General features: G+C 35.8%; 1 protein-coding gene across 3 annotated transcripts; it reads right to left on the bottom strand.

The window, feature by feature from the left end:
• Positions 1-537: 537 nt before the first annotated feature.
• Positions 538-17,943, bottom strand: LOC119807504 (killer cell lectin-like receptor 3). 3 transcript variants are annotated; one of them, XM_038319496.1, is made up of 8 exons: positions 17,837-17,943; positions 16,064-16,201; positions 14,142-14,231; positions 13,026-13,247; positions 10,948-11,090; positions 9,365-9,468; positions 1,634-1,789; positions 538-555 (listed from the first exon to the last, which is right to left on the bottom strand). In XM_038319496.1, the coding sequence occupies exons 2-7, from the start codon at positions 16,176-16,178 to the stop codon at positions 1,636-1,638; spliced, it is 828 nt and encodes a 275-aa protein (XP_038175424.1). In that variant the 5' UTR covers positions 16,179-16,201; positions 17,837-17,943; the 3' UTR covers positions 538-555; positions 1,634-1,635. The 3 variants fall into 3 exon arrangements, with proteins under 3 accessions (XP_038175424.1, XP_038175423.1, XP_038175425.1); XM_038319495.1 differs by lacking the exon at positions 538-555 and adding an exon at positions 1,436-1,555; XM_038319497.1 differs by lacking the exons at positions 538-555; positions 13,026-13,247 and adding an exon at positions 1,436-1,555.
• Between the last annotated feature and the right edge of the window lie 2,963 nt (positions 17,944-20,906).

The following is a 20,906-nucleotide window of genomic DNA, read 5'->3' as shown; positions in this document are numbered from 1 at the left end:
TTAATGTGCTTTGAAAAAGAAAAAGAGAACAAAAGCAGGGTTTAGTGGGTAGGGAGGTGGGAGTGAATTGGATGGAATTGAATGAGGGGAAGTGAATATGATTAAAATACATGGTATTAAATTATCAAAGAATTAATAAAAATATTATTTTTATGAAGGAGAAATCATAGGCTAATGTTAAAAACTTGATGCGCACAAAGAAGGCAGATACAAAGGTGTAATGGGAATAGAACTAATTTCCAGTATAAGAAAGTACAGCTGGGACAAGAAAGGAATAGACAGGAGATGGAAATGTTCTGTTTGGATTTAATGGAGAATAAGAAGTATACTTATTAAGTTCCACATTTCTGAGCTGGACTTGGCATTGCATGTCTTTTATCCCAGCACTTGAGTGACAAAGGCAAGTGAATTTCTATGAGTTTGAGGCCAACCTTGTCTATATAGCAAGATTCATGTTGATCAAGATATTTATGCACATGTCTTTAATCTCAGCACTCAGAAATCAGAGGCAAGCAAATTTCTGAGTTCCAGATCAGTCTGTTCTACGGAGAGTTTCTAGGACAGATAGAGAAACACAGAGAAACACTTTCATGAAAAAACAAGCAAGCAAACAAAAACCACCAGCAGTAACAAACCACCAGAAAACATAAAACAAACAAACAAAACTATGCAGGACTAAAGGATACTAAAATGACATTGGCACTGAATGTTTGTGAACCTGAACATAGAGGAAATACCCAGAGTGACATTATACAATCAGTGAATTAGTATACGGATCCTAGATTAGAATAAATTACTGTATCAATGTTAGATGTCCTGAGTTTGATCATTTGGGTATGGCTCTATAAGATAAATTATTGTCCCTTGAAAATATTTAGGAACATTTGGAACTCAATTTTGTTTTGTTTGTTTGGTTCTATGACATAGGCTTTCACTGTATTTATTTTGCCCCCCAGCAATCTTGTCTTAACCTCCTAATTGCTAAGATTACAAGTGTAAGCCACTACATCTAGCCATCTTCAATTATTACCATCATCTCTATAAAATCTCAACTAGTGATAGATGGATTAAAGAAGGGTGGGTAGGACAACTGATGTCATAGATATACTATAGTAAGCAGTTCCTTGAACTATCCTTGTAATTGTTCACCAAATTTGAACTTATATTTGATGGCCATAAGAAATGTTTATAACAATGAAGAAATCTTTTACACGAAACAAATACACAAATAAAATAGAACAGAAATCAACTAACAAATATGAAACTGAAGACCAAAACTACATTGTAGTTCTTAATTGCACTTTCAATTAAGATGATTTATCCTATTGATAATGAAAACTCAGACTGTTTGTTAGGGTTCTTTATTTAGTTCTATGGGTATGTAAGAAAATAGAAAGTATAGATTCTTCAAAGCTTGGGGTAATGGGGTGTCCATGTATCTGAGAAGATGTACTCCTCCAGGAAGGAAGATGACCTCTGCTCTGTCAAGTCATATTCGGGAGAATGTTTTCAACCTCTTCCAGCACATCTCTCCATTTGCACAGAGGACAAAATCCTGGGATCAAAACACTTTTTCATAAGGAGTCACAGATTATTACAGGAAGCAAATAAGGTTCAACACTTCCCATTTTACCTTTAACTCTTGCTGGAGGGTGAATCAGGATCTTTATCCATTCTCATCTCACAGATACAGGAATAAAAACTTTCACACTTAGTATTTTCTAGTCTTGTTCTAGATAAAAATGCACATCTTCTGGTTTTACGACTGAAATTTGCTATTTTTGAGTCACTAAAGAACAAAAACAATAGGCAATTGTTTAATTTTGAGCAGTCACTGAAATATCATGGTTTTGAAACTTCTATATGAAGTACATATGAAAAATATGGGAACTATTACTATATGGGACAATGGTCTGTACCCTATCTCTTGTATTTTAAATAAATGCTGTTTGGCTAATAGTCAGGCAGGAAGTATAGGCTGGGCAACGAGGCAGGAAGCAGAAGTGGGGCACCAAGAATTCTGGGACGAAGATAGAGTCAGTCTGAAGTCATCATCCAGACACAGAGGAAGTAAGATGTGACAGCCTGGCTGAAAAAAGTACCAGGCCGTGTGGCTAACATAGACAACAATTATGGGCTAATATAAGTTATAAGAGTTAATAAGAAGCCTGAGATAATAGGCCAATCAGATTATAATTAATGTAGACCTCTGTGTGATTTCTTTGAACTATCGTAGGACCTGGTGGGACAGAAACCTTGGTCAACATTACTATACTATTCTATATGGGAACTATTGCTATACTATTCTATATGGGAACTATTGCTATACTATTCTATATGAAGAATATGGGAACTATTGCTAACAATTTCATCACTAAAATGTTTTTTTTTTTTTTTGCTCTAAGCTCATTAATAAGAAATGCTTTCTTGGTCATACCGAAATCCCTATAATATTCCACTCTCAAGAGTTTTTGGTCATGACATAAAACTGATTTTCAATATTTCCAAGGAATTATTTTATGCTAATCTTGCTTTCTCACTTACATTTTGTAAGTTCATGGGCTATGCAGAGACAAAAGTGTGTAGCACATACAACAAATTCTCATTTGATTCTTGCCTTAAGGAGAAAGGTAAGATTTGTAGTACAATCACAGATGAGGGCTTGTAACTAATGATTTGGGCTGTTTTCTCTTTCGCTTTCCCCCACCTCCCACCACTTCACAGTTAATGAATCTTCAATGAAGCATAGTAATCTACTGAATTCCTTCCACGCATAGCAACCCTGATTTCTGCAGGGATGCTAGATTAGAAGCCATAACTCCCCTTTTGTAAAAAAGAAAAAAATGCTGCAAAATAAAAAAATTATTAAAAATTAGAAGACATAGTAATTAGTAAATGTGCTAAAACAGAAAGAGTGTAGCCAGGCAGTGGTGGCGCACGCCTTTAATCCCAGCACTCGGGAGGCAGAGGCAGGCGGATCTCTGTGAGTTCGAGACCAGCCTGGTCTACAAGAGCTAGTTCCAGGATAGGCTTCAAAGCTACAGAGAAACCCTGTCTCGAAAAACCAAAAAAAAAAAAAAAAAAAAAAAGAGTGTGAGTTCCAGTTCAACCTGGGTTATGTAGCAAAACCAGAAGTCAAAAAGTAATTAATTAATAATTAATATAATCCTGTAAAAAACTGGCAGAAATCAGATTCCTACTCAGGCTGAGGTGTTAGCAGGAGTTTGAAAAAAAATAAATGATCATGGAAGCACTTTAGTCAATTTTTGCCTTAATAGTTAAAGGAAATTGACTATAAACGCACTCAAATGCATATCCTCAATAATAAATCCAACCAGGCATAATGGGGCACAATTCAAGTCCTAGTAGTATTTTAGTAATGAAGACGGGAGGATCACAGTTCAAGATGTAGGGAGTTTGAGTCTAGTCTTAGCTAATGAGACTCTGACAAAGAAAACAGAGAGAGAGAATGAAACCCACACATACTACATGGAACTGAGAATTCAAAGGGATCAGTTTTTAGCAAAATAAATTACTTTTTTGAATCTTGGAAATTAGGTGGGGAGAAATGGAATATTCAAATTTACCATAGAAATTTAAGAGAAATAAAGATAAATGAAACTCAGTGGATTGTAGGACACAGACAGACAGGTTAGATACATTATGAATGAAATATACATTAGCCAGCCAGGAGAAATGGACTTTTATTAGGGTTCTGTATTAACTTCTATGTGTCATTCAGGAAAACAAGAGACTGATTCCTCAGGGCCTTGGACCAAAGGTATCCATTCCTCAGACACAGCTGCTGTGTGTATAAGGGAGAAAAATGACTTTTGCTCTCTGTTAAGTCAGATTTCACAAGAACATTTCTTTTCTTTCCTTTCCAGCTCGTCTCTCTATTTTCATGGCAGACTAAGACCTGTGTTTCAAACACCTGGCTGTTAAGTAGTCACAATTCATCACAGGAAACCAACAAATAAGACCACATTCCATTTTCACCTTTCCTTTCCTTCCCACTGTACACTGAAACAATTTATCCACTTTCTTTTCCAAGATACAGGAGTGAGTTCTAACATAGTCATCATTATCTACACCCGCTGACCTGAAAAATGCGGTCTCCTGTCTTATGCAGTGATTCCATTACTGTCAGATCACCATAAAATGAAAAATATAATGGGCAGTTATTTAGATTCAAAGCTTATATTAATTCAGGCCAAGGTTTCTAAAACAAAGTTTGCCAACCAAAATGTACAGAATATGGAATTAATCTTAAGTACATTAATAGAAGATTTCCATTTTCTCTACATTCATAAAAAATGGACTTGGGCCAGTGAAATGGCTCAGTGGGTGGAGGTCATTGGCTTCAAGACCAGTCAACCATAGCTAAAATCTCAGACCCCATACAACATGAGAGAAATGACTCCTTCAATGCTCCTCTAACTACATCTGTGCTGTGGCCTGTATATCTCAGTACATATGACTATATACAAAAGAATAAGTAAATGGAATAAAATGAAAAATAAAAGTGGTCTTTGATCACAAATAACTTTTTGTCTGATTCCTACTGTCAATTTTTTTGTGAGCAAGTTAAATAAATTTTCAATATTTCCTTGGAACAATTTTACAATGAAATTGTTTAACTCTGATACTTTTTGCAATAAAGACAGTTTTTTCTTTTTTTTTTTGGTTTTTCGAGACAGGGTTTCTCTGTGGCTTTGGAGCCTGTCCTGGAACTAGCTCTTGTAGACCAGGCTGGTCTCGAACTCACAGAGATCCGCCTGCCTCTGCCTCCCGAGTGCTGGGATTAAAGGCGTGCGCCACCACCGCCCGGCAATAAAGACAGTTTTAAAAGAAGAAAAGAAGAAATCAATGCATGTGGCACAAATAAAAAGCTCTTATATGACTTTGCTCTAAGGAGTAAAGAGACATTTGTAGTACAGTCACAGAAGAAGGTTTGTGACTGCTGTTTTGCTTGTTTATCTTTTTTTCTTCCACTTCTCAGAGCTATTGGGACTTTACTGAAATATGGTAATCAAGTGACTTCCCTATGAGCAACACAACTCTGATGGATGATTAATACTAAATCCACAGCTACCTTATCATGAAAAAAATAACTCAAAATAATAAATAAAAACTAAAACACAAAGAAAGATGATACATTACTCTAACCTAGCATTGGGAAGCCTGTTATAGGAGGATTATAAACCTAGTCAGACTGGCCTATGGAGCAAGACACTGATTAAATATTAACTAATAATTTAACTTAATTCAGTTATATGAACAGGCAGAAAGCAAATTTCTATACAGATTGAGGTTTCAGTAAAGCTGAGAGTCCCAAAGCATCAGCAAAGCATGGCAGCCATCTTGATACTAATAGTAGGCTAAAATAAATAGTGAATCTTTGGAAAATGGTCAATCAAATACCAAATAACTAATCCAGGAGTACCAGGAGTTCAAAGTTGGTTTGAGAAATACACTGCATTTGAATGAGGCTAGTCTAAAGATAATCTATGTCAAAGAGCACCAGACAGAGAAAGAAATTTACCAAATTCCATGGGGCTGAAAGGACAAAAGGGTAAAACTTTAACAAAAGATTGCCTTCATTTAACATTGGATCTAAGACAGGTGGAAGCAGAAAGTTTAGATTTTTTACAATAGGAACAGAAAAGGAGATAAATAAAATTAAGTGTCCCATGGATTATAGACAGAACATAGGTAGAGATGATACATCAGGAATGATTATACACATTAGTTAGCCATGAGATGTGATTATGGGTCCAATCAATAAAGCATGTGTGTTGAACACGAGCAAAGAAGAAAAGACCCAGCAGACACTAAGTATTCACAAGATACACATGGAACACATATTCTGTACCATGACCTCTTTGCTTTACTCCATCGTGATACTGCATGGACCTCTACCCAAGAAGCACAGCTCACAGCTGCTCATGAGGTTCATTTAGAAGCTGACACTGAGTACAAGTTTCTGTGTCTTTCCACTGGTGAAAATAATATGGAAGCCACAGAAACATTTTGACCACTAGGCTTCCTTGTTGAAGCCTCATATTTGGCCGTAGTTATAACACCATCATCAGGGAACATTTCTGCAGCATAGTCAAGGACTATAAAGATCATTTAACCTGGATACAGGCATCCTCTTAGCCCTTGGCACTTCATTTTACAAGTCACCACGTGTCCATTTCAGGTGCTGTAGGATACAAAAAATTTATTAACTCTGGCTTCACAGTGGCAAGAACCAAAAATTCTAGTGCTTGGGAGGTAGATGCAAACAAACAAACAAACAAACAAAAAACAGAGCTAGCCTGTATGAAATGATATCTCATATAGAAAAAAATTAATCAGTTGATAACAAAACAATGGTGTTAATCTGTATGACTTTAACATAATAATGCATCTTATAAGGCCTTCTGTCTTCTTGTCACCTATGTGACAGCCTGCTTGCCAGTGTCCTTGGAGGAGAGAGCGGAAGTTATTTTCCTGCAGATTTGGAGCCTAGGTGTCCACATTGGCAGAACCATGTTTAAATAGAAGAGAGCCAGACCTGCCATGATCTTGGGTACTGAATGAAATATTCCTGAGAAAGTTACTGCTGTTGTTAGCTGAGACTGTTTCTCCAGCTGCTGAAGAAGAAATTCACTGAATACCATAAAAATATATCATCATGAACATAATCCAGCAGAAAATCCACAAATGTACAGACAATAATACTATCAACTAATACATGTAAATTAATTATGGTAATATCTTTAAATGGATAAATAACAGTTACACCTGCCTGTAGTATCAACACTTGAGAGATGAAGATGAAAGGATCAGGAGTTCAAGACCAGACTGGGTGATACAAATCCCTATCTCCAAAGAAGAACAACAACAAAACAGTAAAAATTAAAACATTTTTAAATGATATAAAAAGCAACTTAAAATGTAACTAGCTAACAAAATTATTGAAGACAAGCACAGAATTATTAGGAGATCTTTTTTAAAAAAGTCTGCATTTCTAAAAAAATCAATTATCAAGAAAATGATAAAGATGTGATATGAAGGCACAAGGGCTTCTGAGAATGAAGGGATAAAATGTGTATGAATACTGCAAAAGAATGAATAGGAAAGAGTAAAGGATCAACCAAAACTAAGGATTTATAAAAGGCCTTGTGGACACCCACTAGTTAATAAGTTCATAGTTGACTAACACAAAACAGACTTTTCCTTTGTGAGTGTCTTTGTTTGGGACAGTTTTATTATTTTATTTTTTTGTTGTTTTAGTTTGATTTTATATTCCTTTTTTGTTTTTTTTGGGGGGGGAGAGAGAAATAACATGAAATTGAGTGAGAAGGGAGGGAGGTGGGAAAGAAGTGGGTATTAAGCGGGGAAGAAAACCTGATCAAAATAGATTCTATGGTAAAACTTTAATTTAAAAATATCAAGCTATAATTTTAAAAAGAGTTATATCCACAGAAGATGTGAATTATTAAATGGAAATAAAAGTGCAAGGCAAAGGACACATGCAAAGGAATTACTGGTCAGAAGACCACAGAGGTCTTCAAATAACAATCTGTTGTCATGACCTTGGTTTTCCACAGTAACTACACAGTAATACCCTATTGCTGAAGACACCATACATTTGGTGTCAGGACATAGATAAATCAATCTTAAACCAATCAGGAGACATCTTCCCTTGGGCTAGCTTTAAATGGGTCTAAAAGTCATTTGCAGTGTGTTAGAGGGGTGTCTTAGGATTTTCATTGCTGTGAAGAGATACATGACCTTGGCAACTCTTATAAAAAACATTTAATTGGTGCACCTTTCTTACAGTTTCAGAGGTTCAGTGCATTAACGTAATGGTGGGGAGTATGACAGCATACATGCAGACTTGATTCTGACTGTATCCTGATATGCAGGCAGCAGGAAGTTGATTGACACACACACACACTCAGTGGTACCTGGAACATAGGAAAACTCAAAGCTCACCCCCACAGTGACACATTTCTTCCAAGACTACCCACTCCAATAAATCCATGCCTCCTAAGTACCACTCCCTATGAGATTATGGAGGCCAATTACATTCAAACCTATGAATGGTCTTGCCCAGCACTGGAACCTATGTGTCAAAATACTGATCTGCTAGGCAAAATGTGCCCAGTGAAACCCTTTCTATGGGATAAGTAACTGCTTTCTTATTGGAGTTGAAGGATGCCAGGTTTACTCTTGTAATCCAAATAAAAAACCCATTATTGTTGAGGTCATCGACCTGAGTATGGAACCTGCTACTATCATTTTGCCAAATGGACATGTGGTCAAATTGTGCTCTTACCAATTATATTTATGGCCTAGACCTGGCCTGCTTTCAACCAACATCAGAAAAACTTCTTTTTACAGTGGGCAGTGCAGGCAAGCAGAAATGGTCAAAATGCTTAGGGAAGCGAATACATGCTCAACCATAATGAGAACATCTTCATAAACCCATTTCCTCAACTTCACTTCCAAGACTCAGGAAATAGGAGGGAAGAGGAAAGAGAAAGAATGTAAGAACCACAGACGGGAAAAAACTTGAGAAAATAGCCTTCTAGACACGACAAATCTCCCACATAGATGGGATAGATGTCCATTACCACTCAAGGAATCACTATTGTTAGGAGACAGCTGCTGGAAAACAGAGATTCATGCTTTTGGGGGAGTGTAGCCACTGATGGCTAACCTAGCTCCAGTGGTTATACTACCATGTACCTAGGGACAACATCAATTAAGTACACAAGAGTTAGAGTGGAACATGTTAGGACAGAAGCATAGAAAGCTTGCAGTGAGAGGGAAGGGTATAATCATATTGTATTTTATGTATATACAATATATTCAAAAAATAAATACTATTAATAAAGATAAGCAATAAATAGTTTTCTACCAGATTACAAATTAACATAAAACTTGGAGTTTACACAATATAACATCTCAAAATTGAAGGTAAATATATATGTATGCATATGTAAATTTGTTCTCTCTCTCTCTCTCTCTCTATATATATATATATATGTACCAAGTTATATAAACTAGCTAGAGAAAAAAGTGAAGTGAATGTTTCAGATATTCACACTGATAGTATCTGTCAGGATGGACCAGTTACTTCAAATAATCTTAAACTGTTGATTTGCTTGTGCCCTCTGCATCTTAGAACATAAAATCTTGAACTACGTTCAGTATTACATCACTAGCAGTCAGCTTCCCTGTCTAACAGTTGCTCAAACACTGCCATAGGCAACTTGTCCTAACCTGTGAGCTCCATAGAAAGTGAGAAAAGTCTTGTGAAATGAAAGAAAAGTCTTGATACAGTGTGAGGATTCAGGAAACTCACAGGTTAGATGGGCCATTGTCAATCCATTGCCATTTTTTTCCTTTTTCATTATATGATAACCCAATCCAGTAATTGTTTTGATTAATTTGGAGCTGAAGAAATTTCTGTAAAGGGAAAAACATATTTGATGATAAAACTTTCCTCTGTTTGGTGAGAAGAGAACAAGTATAACAGGTCCCAGCTATTCTTATGTCAGTTCTCTGCTGTCCTGCCCGCCAGTGCTTCAGTCTCTCCAAGTTCATTTCCCACTAGTAGCTCATTTATGTCAAAACTGATCTCAGTTATGTAACTTATTTAAAATGAAAATTTTAGGTCTCTAGAGATGCTGAATTCATGGAATGATTTGTTGACTGTGTTTCTCAAAGGAAGTCATAATATGTGACCAAGGCGGACCATGAACTTCAATATTCCTGTTTGTGACTCCTTAAAACAAGCACACCGCATATATAATTCATTTAATAATTTCTGACACTGTAAAATTATTCAAATGTGCATTTCCAAACACTACAGAGGCATGTGGCAAGCAATGTCCTGTCTTTAAAGCAAATTCATTAACACGAAAAATCCTGTGTGAAAAGCTGTGCATTAAGCCCCATGCTCCAGAGAGGAAGCCGTTCTAAAGTTCAGACCTGAGAGTGACAGAAATTGAGGAGGAAAAGAACAGATATTTGGACTGTTAGTGACTTACATGTGACATCCAAGTGGCATGATGTCTAATTAAATTACTGAATATATTCTAAAATATGGGCACATATTAATTATGATTACTGTAGCAAATGACAATTTATATTATTATTTGACATTAAGGTAATTTTATATTGCAATTTTTATACCTGTATTAAATTGGTGTATAAATTCTATACCATGTTATAAATGACAAGCTTTCAAGCTGATATTTCAAGCATTTCTCTAGAAAATTATAGTCTTCATATTAGAAGAGATTTTGTTAGTAATAATTCAAACAAAAAATGTCAGCATCTTGGCATCTTTGTTTTCTTTTAATGACTAATTCCTAAAAATAGATATACTTTTAAAAACATAAAAATAGTATGAACTAAAAATTTTGGACAGTTTCCTTGAAAATCCACATGGAGCTAAGAGGTAAAACCATTTAAATCCATCGTTCTCATCTTATCTCCATTTTGCAAATAGGTTCAGAGATCAGTTACTTTCTCTACTGTCAACCAATCATTCATCTTAGACAGTCCCATTTATGGGTGCCAAACAGCAAGTATTAGACTTCAGCACCTTTACGTATAGTTGACAGTACACCTATGTGGAGAAACAGTGTTAAACTTACTCAGGAAAAGCATTCTTCTCTGAGGCATTGTCTTGCAGAATCCTGAGAAAGACACGATTATCACTTTATTAATGAGTCTTCTCATAACAGACCCTGAGCCTCCATGTTAAGCTAGGAGCAGTAGGGATACTCTTGCTGCACAGCTTTTGATCACATTACAGGGAAACCAAATACAACACTTTGAGGTTTCTCTTTCAATAAGCCTGCCTGGGCTCAGTATCTCACTATCCAAGGATTAGAGTAGGAGTCTAAGAATAAAGAAGCATGTAAAAGTCTGTGGTACCAGTTCATCATCATCATCTATCTTCAAAAGGGATAATCTGCAATCCTGGCAGGTCTGATTACATCCTCTCCATTTTTTTTTGTCCATGATGAAATAATAACATTTTATGCCACAGCAGAACCAGTGTCCTTTAAAAGGTTTGCCTACAATAGAAAAGAGAATGGTGAAAATTTTTACATTTTAGTATTTTGTTCTCAGAGCACTGGCTTGGTTTGGCTTTGGTTTTGGTTTTTTCAAGACAGGGTTTCTCTGTAAATTTGAAGCCTGTTTTGGAGCATACTCTGCAGACCAGACTGGCCTCAAACTCACAGAGATCCACCTGCCTCTGCCACCTGAGTGCTGGAATTAAAGGCATTTGTCATCACTGCCCAGCTTTAGAGTACTGTTTTAATTAAACATCTATAACTAAGCAAAATTTCAGAGCTCCCAGAAATTAAGATCCCTGTATGCCATGCTCTTTGAAGCATTGTTTATAACAGCAGAGCTATGGAAAGAGTTTATGTGTCCATTGTGGAGAAATCAGTAGGAAAAAAAGTGCAGCACATGTACACAAAAGCATACTTTTTCCCTTTAAAAGGAAGTAAATTGTCTGGGCACCATGGCTTATGCCTCAGCACTCCACAGAGTGAGACAAGGGGACCACCACCAGCCTGAGGTCAGGCTAGGCTAAGTAGTGACTTCCTTGCCAGTCTAAGACATTTAAGACATCCTGGGCTACAGAATTAAACTATATCTCACACCTCAACATCCCAAAAGAGAGATGTTGAACTAAGTGACAAACATGGTTGAAGTTGAAGGTGGTGTGAAAAGTTAAATAAACCAGGACAAAATTTTATGACTCAACTGCTGAGGGTTCTAATACAGCTCAACTCTAAGAAGCAAAGGCTTGTGAGATACCAGAGCTGGAGTACATGGAACAAACACTTGCTGCACAGAGGCAGTTACAAAGTGATGGAATTCTAGACTTGTAATGTACTGTGTCCCTAGTTCATCTATACATACTGTCTGTGCACATAAGATTGTGCTGTGATCTGTGTTAGATGTTCTTGCCTTAAGAGACACATGAGGGGGTTTTGAAGGTGATAGTCTGTTCTCTTGATTATGTTGATGCTTTTCATGGTATTTCAAATGCTCAAATATATTAAGTTGAAAACATTAAAATGTGTGCAGTTTGTGTAGCAATAACACATCAATATTGTTAACAAAGATTATCTCCAACCTTTGTTTTTATGTAAAGATTAATCATTGTGTAACACAGGTTGGCCTGGAATTTTCTGAGCTGTCCAGAATGTCCTCAAATTTATAATCCTTCTGTCTCAGCCTCCTAAAGAAGGGACTATAGCAATATACTACCATTTACTGATGCTAAGGTTATTTTAAAATAATTGCAAAAAACATGTTTCATGGGTCTGAAATATTTAAAATTTTGACACTTTTTTGTTTCCAACATATATTTTATAATGTAATAGTTTTAAAGATATTGTTAGCCTTTGCATAATAAAAATTATCAACTCCTATCATGGCATAAAGATCCTATGCAAAAGCTGTTTGTAAATTTTAAATTCTGAAAAAATGTTTAATAATGAATGATAAAACTTTGTCAAATAAAGTTAACAAGTCACAACGCAAGGTAAGAAGGGATCATTGTAATGCTTGCCATTTTCATCTCTCTGGCCTCATTCACTGTGTCACTGCCAGAGTAACACAGTGTGGATACCATTTTGAAGCTCCAAAATGTGCTTAAGGGAACTTCATCATGGCTTTAAATGGGCCAGTTCTCTTATACCAAAGCAGAAGGAAAACGCACACACACATACACACACAATTATTTTTATGACTGTATCCATATAAATGCTTCAATACATTTCAGATTAAGAATTTGTTAAATATGCTCTTACTGGAAATTTCTATATTCTCTCAACAACAAAGTTGGTTACAGGTCCATCCGTGGATAAAGAAACACCAAGTCATTAACCCATAGATCACCAGTATTGTAAGCTGCTAATTGGACTTCAAATCTTCTGGAGAAGAAACAGCACCAAATTAATGTAACTTTATATTAAAAATCTCCTCTGTACCTGTGCGCTGTTCACAATCTAAAACAAGCTTAGCTTCCCCGTAGCATATGTTCTGTTTTCTTTCGAGGGAGTTCAGATGGTCTTTGAGGGCATCATACTCTACAGACTTATTTCTCAACATTTCTTTCCATAAGTAGTAGTTATATTTCATGGTTCTGTACTCTTGATCAATATTATTTAGAGTTTTCTGCAATTCATGTTTTTCTTGTTTATACTGAAAAACTAAAATTAATAGCAGATATAACATCAAAAATGCTCATAAGAAGTAAATATTGAAATTTATGATACCAGAGAAAGTCCATGTTGACAACCAACACATATCATTACTTTAAGTGGTGCTTTGACATTTAGAAAGTATCACCTCAATTAACTACCTATAGGAATGGGAACAGGAACTTCGCTCTATCATGGTAACTTTAATGTAAAGCAAACAATACAGCTGAATAAAACTCTGGTGGGTGAACCACAACTTCCAATTAAGTTTTCATGGCACAAAACTTTCAAGTAAATACCTAAATAAAATAGTTATTGAATACTTAACACAGCATGACAATGTGAACTAAGACAAATTAAGAAATGGCACAATTCTCATTGGACCAGAGGGACAGCAAAATATTAAGATATTTTGTTTTTTGTTAGCACAGCCTGATAATAAAATGTGAAGGAATCTAATAAAACTTAAGCTTTAATGTCTCTGTAGAGATGAAGTCTATTCAATTAACCATGTCCTCAATATACACAGAGGAAAATGAATAGAAGAACAGCATCTCATTTGCACAACTGTTTCTCACAGAATGTTTACATAAGGTTCACAATCATCTAAGCTCAGAAAGCATGCTACCACCAAGTCTATAAAAGGAAGAATATGAAAAGTATGACAGAACTAGGCAAATCCCAACATAAAATATGTATGTATGAGAACAGAACACTGTAGAGTATCAAGTAAAACAAAACAAAACAAAACAAAAACCTAAAAAGCAAAAACAAATTCCAGAGCTAACTGGCACATCCCCTGATTATAGGCAACACAAGGGATAGAGTGTGTTAACAGCCTAATTTGTGTCTAAAGTTATTGCTTAGTCAGAAAGGCAAAAAAGTTTTAGACAAGTTACTCACTGTATGTCACCAACACTGCAAGAGCCACCAGAAGAATGGAACAAAGAATTCCCACAGGTATTGCAATGAGGTGCCATGGGACTGAGCACTCTTAAACAAACAAACAAATAAAGCAAGAAAATAATTACAATAAAAAAGACCATGTACCAATTCTAATTATAATTTTTGTAGCATGGAAACAAGAAGATATGGGTCTCTTAAAGTTTTATAAAGTCTATCATACAACATGAATGAACATATGTTTTCTACTTTTGTAGGTATCTACCTAAAATTTTTAGGTATCTACCACTTTAGAAATCCTACATGTGGGAAGTTTCACAGGATTTCAATTTGTTTTTCACTTTTGACCTTGTATTCTCAAGCCTCCCACTTCAGCCAAGAAGTAGCTGGATGAGAGGCACATACCCCTTATCCATTTCTACACGATCAAAATGTGTCCTTCTGAAAGCACTGGAGGCACAGACACAGAAGATGCCAAACTGGAGCATGCAGTCAACCAAGTAGGCATAACTGAGGATGAAGAGGAAGGAAAGAGGGATGGATATTCTTGAAAACTGTAGGAAACCATGGTTGTTATGGAGCTGACCTGTATACAAATCCATCCATTCTCGGGCCTAGAAGTTAACTCTCTTTCTTTTCCAATAAGTTCTATTTTTCTCTAAAAATACTAAACATCTTTGTGTATTTTAAAGTCTGAAAGTCAAGCCTCTGATTATCACTATGTCAAAGAAGTTAAAAGTTCTCAGCTTGGAGTTCAACTGTTATAGCTAATGTAGAGTAAGCAGAAATAAAGAATAGAAAAGTGAGATTTCCTCTTTTTTATTAATAAATTTAATTATCTTTGACATTTCATAAAATGCATAATGTGGTTTAGTCATGCCCATCCCCACTACCCTCTCTCATCCCTCTCTTCCTCTGCAGCCTTCTTTCTGGGAAGAGACTTTCTCATCAGTTGGACTGCTCCTGCAGTTTCATTGCATTTGATGTTGGAAGTACTTAAGACAATTAAAACACCTTCTGCTAGAGTAGAAGTATTGTTTTTAATGCATACATTGAATTTCAATAAGATTTTATTCATCTAGCACTTTTGGTGTTTCTTCGGTATTATAAGGAGAGAAGGCTTGCTTTTGGTCCTGGCCATCCTGCTAGCTTATACCCGAAATAATCACACAGACATTGTATTAATTAAATCACTGCCTGGCCCATTATCTCTAGCCTCTTATTGTCTAACTCTCACATCTTGATTTAACCCATTTTTAATAATCTGCATTTACCACAAGGTCATGGCTTACTGGGGAAGATTTAGTGTCTCTGCCCTGGCATCTCCATGGCGGCTCTCTGTCTCCCTTCTTCCCAGCATTCAGTTCTGTCTACTCTGCCTACCTAAGTCTGCCCTATAAAAAGGCCAAGGCAGTTTCTTTTTTCAACCAATGAAAGCAACACATGGACAGAAGAACCTCCTACACCACTTCAGACTCTACTTTGTCACTTTTCAAGGTTTCAGAATTCTCTGTGACTAGATTAAATAGTAAAAACCTCCTAAGAGTTTCTCATTTGTGATGGGATGTATTTACTTCTCACTTGTCAATTCTCAAGAACTCTTTTCTTATAGACTTTTATTAATCTCCTCTACCAATCTGACTTTCTATGTTACTAGTAACAGTCAAATATAATATTTTTTTTCTTTTTCTTTTTACTTTTAAAAATTGACTACTTTATTTTTATCTTATGTTTAAACAATTTCCTCCATGATTGCTCTCTCCCTTATACTCACTTATATTTCTCCTATTCCTGTGTATCACCACGTCCAACTAAATTGGAGAACTATAGTTTTCAATAGAATCCAATAGAATATTGTTTTTAAATGTCAAAAGTTAAGATGCCTAAATAACAGAAAAAAATTAGAAACATAAAACACTTACCTTTGTGGCCAGCTTTTCTGGGCCCTTGAGTCTCATCAGACTTTCCTTCCTTCTGCAACCCTGAAGAAGACTTATGGAATCTCACAGTTGCATAAGTGATCTCTTCATCAGTCATCTTGAGAGTAAGTAGACTGCTGTCTGTGTTAAAACCTGACCTTGAGTGATTTCTAAAGAAAAACTTAAAATATGCACCTTTAGAAAGCTACCTGGATCTGATGCTGCAGTGGAGTGGGAAGGGATAGCATCTTAAGACACCCTAAATCACATGAACTGTCCCTGATTTCCACTGAAAGTAAGAAGATTTCTGTCATTTATACCTCTATTATTTGCATCACTTATTATTAGGAAATATAGAAAGAATGAAAAATTTACTAATAAGCTATTGTAATATTGGCATAGCATATATAAATTGTTAGGCAAAGTTGGAACTACTGCAAATCATTAAAACTTTCAAACTAACAATTCAAATAACAGTCAAAGTTTTCTATATGAATAAAATTTTGTTTTAAAATTATTTACATATTTTGATAAATACAAAAATATAAAAACTGTTCTTGCAGTCTTTTCAATTATATATGACTCTCAATGTTTCCCAGACACCATCTTCAAAACAATATATGATGCTTAATAGTCCAGGTGGTTAACAGTTTGGACTCCAAGATACATAAATATTTCTTTGGTTAAAGTCCAAACACCTGAGATGTCCACCCTCTCCACTCAGCCTTAGCCTATACATTCTTCTCCAAGGAGAGGCCTGGCAAATGCATGGTTCTAGGAAAATCCTACTGAGTGGGGCAACCTAGACACAGAAAGACTAACACTGCATCTTCTCTTTCATTTGAAGCTCCTGACTCCAAGTTTTTAGACATTCTACATAACCTGGAGTAACTGCATCAACCAAGAAAGCAGAAAGGGGTATTGTATGGGTGGGATGTAGGAACACTAGAGAGAGGAACAACAACGTGAAGTTTTAATCTCAAATCATTCCAAGTTCATGATTATTTCACACAGTATATTCTAGTTTATATTGCCAGAGGAATCTATTTGAAAATGACTTTCATCCATATAAAACAATCATTAGCAAATACCCATGAAGGATTCCTTCTGATCATAGATATCAATATATCATTAAATACTAAATATTGCGAACTCCCTTTGCCCCTTATATTCATAAATAAGATGGTATCCAACTGGGTTGATTCTTCTCTAATTTTCTAATTTATGAAGTTTTCTAAAAGTTTTCAAGTTTTCCCTTATTTACTGAAAAAAGGGAAACTTATTTAAGAATATTTTAAAAAATATTTATTATTATTGAAAATTTGGGGGGTTGGAGTTATCTGAGCCATGGAGCAGTTGTCCAGAGGATAACTTAACTGAGTGAGTCCTCTCATTCATCTTTTAAGTAGGTTTCAGGGATAAAACTCTGGTGGTCAATCAGACTTGTGTAGTAAGTATCTTTACACAATGAGCCATCTTACACGGTTCCTACTATGACTTCTTCAAGATGGATAATATATAAATATTTGACCCAAATAAAGAGTAATGAACTCTATAGATCCATCTACCCTATTTTCTCAGCACACAGCAGGAGTCACAGCACTCAGAAAGAAAAGTATCAGTGCTGTTCCCTTGTTTCCAGAAGCTGCCACAGTTTACCAGATCCAACACAGGCAACAGGGCTTCCCCATCTACCCCACTATCAAGTCAGACCATCTAAAATTCTCTAGAGAACATTGAATTACATGATAGAAAAATAGTAAAAGAAACTGTTACCTGTGTCTCAACCCGGAAATTATTTTGGTGGAGGAAATTGATTTCCAGCTGGGGAACAACTTGAACTTCTCTGTACTAATCTTCTCAGAGCTCCAAGAGAAAAGGCAGAACTGAATCGCCTCTGAGTGATATTCCAGCTCATGATTTTCAGCCCCTCCTCCTGACAGAAACTGAAAAGAGGATATTGCATGAAGAAGCTGATAATGACAGAAAAGGAAGAATCAACATATTATGACAGCTGCTGCAAATCATGTTCACAATCGATATTTGAAGACCAAGAGGAGCATACCTTCAGGTAAGTAAAATCAGTGTTTTAGCAAAGCCACAAATCAAAAGAGATGACTGATGTTCCTCCATTCCTAATTTTGTAATAATAGACATTTTCCCTTATGTTACTATTTGAAGAAAAAAGTTACTTCTTGTTTTTGAATCGTGCTTATTGCAGCTAAATATGTTTTCAGAAGCCTTTGCAGCACTCACATTTCCACTGTGAAACTTGCTGCAAACATTTATAGATTTTTACTATAAATTTATATAATAAATTTTATAAATTTTATAAATTTATAGATTTACTGTGAACATTGATGGCCTTCCATATAGAGTAGTCTGATTGCTATTTTCATGGTGTGATTTATCAACTATAAGACATTGAACATGCTCAGCAAATATTCTACCTTTGAGCTACATATATAATCTTTGGTTCTTTTTGTTCTGTTTTTTTTTTTACTTTGTTTGTGTGTTTGTTTTATTTTTGTTTGTTTGTCCATTTGTTTTGATACAGTTGTTACATCAATTACTATGTAGCCCAGGCTGGTCTCAATCTCATAGTCCTTTTGACTCAATTTCTTCACTGCTGGGATTACAACTACATACCACCACATTGATTTACAACACATTTCTTGATATTTGCTAATAAATAAAAAGCATTTCTATGTTTTATAAATGTTGATCTATGAGATATTTTAAGCCAAATATAATTATTAATCACTTGTATACAGTATAAATCAAATAATTCTCTACTGCTGAAAAAAGTTGTTTTACAGCATTTTGGTGTTAATAGATTAAAATTCATGGGATATACATTACAATATACTTCGAATGATGTTTTAGATATAAAATCATGGAATTAAAGTAGATACACATTTAAGGAGCTCTAATATAGATTATCACTAGTTCTTTAGTTCATTTATAGTGTAACCATTGCATGTGAGAATATTCACAATTGACTTTTTTTTAAAGATGAGATAAGGTGAATTTTTCTTCTTGTGAGTTTTGCCCATAGGTTTGCAAATGAGAATTCTTGGAAAGAAACTGTCATCAAAGACTGATTTGCTGAGTAAAAGATAAAATGGGATGAAGAGGTTGTAGGTCAAGGGCCTAATTACCTTACCACAATATAGCTCTAGCCTCTTAAACAGACATTTCTTGCCAATGGTGTCCCATGACCACTACATAAAATCTTCATGAAACCTATTCAGAGGCCACTGACTTTCACCGACCTGAATGCTAAGAACATCATTTGAGGACCTATACAAAATCTCCATCTGACTGTAACTGCCTCTCTGATGTACCCACATATATATCTTTTTTTTTTTTTTTTTTTTTTTGGTTTTTCGAGACAGGGTTTCTCTGCAACTTTTTTAGAGCCTGGCCTGGAACTAGCTCTTGTAGACCAGGCTGGCCTCGAACTCACAGAGATCCGCCTGCCTCTGCCTCCCGAGTGCTAGGATTAAAGGCGTGCGCCACCACCGCCCGGCTCCACATATATATCTTAAATTTGCCGGATTTATAACTTTCTCAGACCTGTAAGACTACAAAACTTTATGAAACTGCTTCCACCTGAACATGGGGTTAGGGTCACTTAAAATAAGTCCAGAATAAGCTATCATTATTCTCTTTAAAATGAAAGCTGTTTTTGCATCTATAGGTCTTCATTCAAAACTCTTGCTGTTCACATTCCCAGGGAGGCCTCATGTTCTAATGCTGAATGCTAAAGATTTTAGAAATTTCACTGGAATTAGAGGTACAATTCAGAGAGGGTCCTTGCTGGGCATGTGCAAAGGTCCAGGCTTGACCACAAATATCTCCTGGAATTGTTCCCTTTGTAGACTTAAAAATGTAATTATACTATTATTCTAATGATAATAAAAAACAATAACCTTAGTTGCACAGCTGATAGTAACAACACAGCAACAATAATAAGAGAGCAAAGAGAGGAAGTAAATGACATTGATTTCTTGTCTGTCAACATGTGCTAATCTGTGCCAGAATATGTTCTAATTTCTCACTAAACTGTTCTTTCAGTTGATTGGAGATTTTCCAACCTGAGAACTTGTTTTTTTTTAATGAAAGCAATTTAAATTGTTCTTCAAATCAAGTGACAGTGGTTAATGGGCACTGGGGGATGGGTAGTGAGGAACGGGCTGGAAAACAGGAAGAGGAACTGATGATGTAATGACAGACAAGTCTGGTTCTTATCAGACTGGACAGAGGTAGAGGTGAACTTCCTGCTTTTCTCTTCCTTTACTAACTTCTAGTCAGCCCTTAATCATCTCTCCTAGCCTTTAATTGCTCCCACTTCCAAAGTTTCCTCCTGCTTCCCAATCTACGCATGTCCTCACCACTTGGCTATGCTGCCTGTATCTTACATGACTAGATTCTATCTCCTTACCTTGTTCCTTTTGTAGACTTAAAACAACTTTTATATTTATTATTATTGTGTCGTGTGTGTGTGTGTGTATGTCTGTGTGTGTGTGCTTTTGAGAGAGGTCGAGTGCATGCAAGCCATATAGTGTGCAAGATTGTCAGAGGACAACTTTGGGGAGTTGGTTCTTTTCTTCTCCTGAGGGTTCTGTGGATCAAATTTAGGGATGTGTTCAGGTTTGCTTTGCCTGCCCAGAGAGATTTTACCCACTGAATCATCCCTCATGTACCCTTTATGTTCCTAAACCCTGATATCTCTGAGTCATCACCCACAAACATTAACTCATCTCAACAGTGTAAACTAAGTTCACTGGGTGCAGAGTTTAAATACTTCTGGAATACCTTCATCCAGTCACTTTTGTCTGTA

Source organism: Arvicola amphibius, chromosome 2 (assembly GCF_903992535.2).
Source record: "Arvicola amphibius chromosome 2, mArvAmp1.2, whole genome shotgun sequence".
Classification (NCBI taxonomy): Eukaryota; Metazoa; Chordata; class Mammalia; order Rodentia; family Cricetidae; genus Arvicola; species Arvicola amphibius.
Note: the sequence above shows the minus strand (reverse complement) of the source record. Positions and strands in the feature narration are given on the sequence as shown.

Bases quoted from the DNA above. Each gene is read 5' to 3' on its own strand.
- LOC119807504 (XM_038319496.1), bottom strand. From the start codon at position 16,178: ATGACTGATGAAGAGATCACTTATGCAACTGTGAGATTCCATAAGTCT. The intron at 14,232-16,063 runs GTAAGTGTTTTA...TGTTTGTTTAAG, and splicing joins CAGAAAAGCTGGCCACAAAG to AGTGCTCAGTCCCATGGCAC. The intron at 11,091-13,025 runs GTACAGAGGAGA...TTTCTATTGTAG, and splicing joins AGATTGTGAACAGCGCACAG to GCAAACCTTTTAAAGGACAC.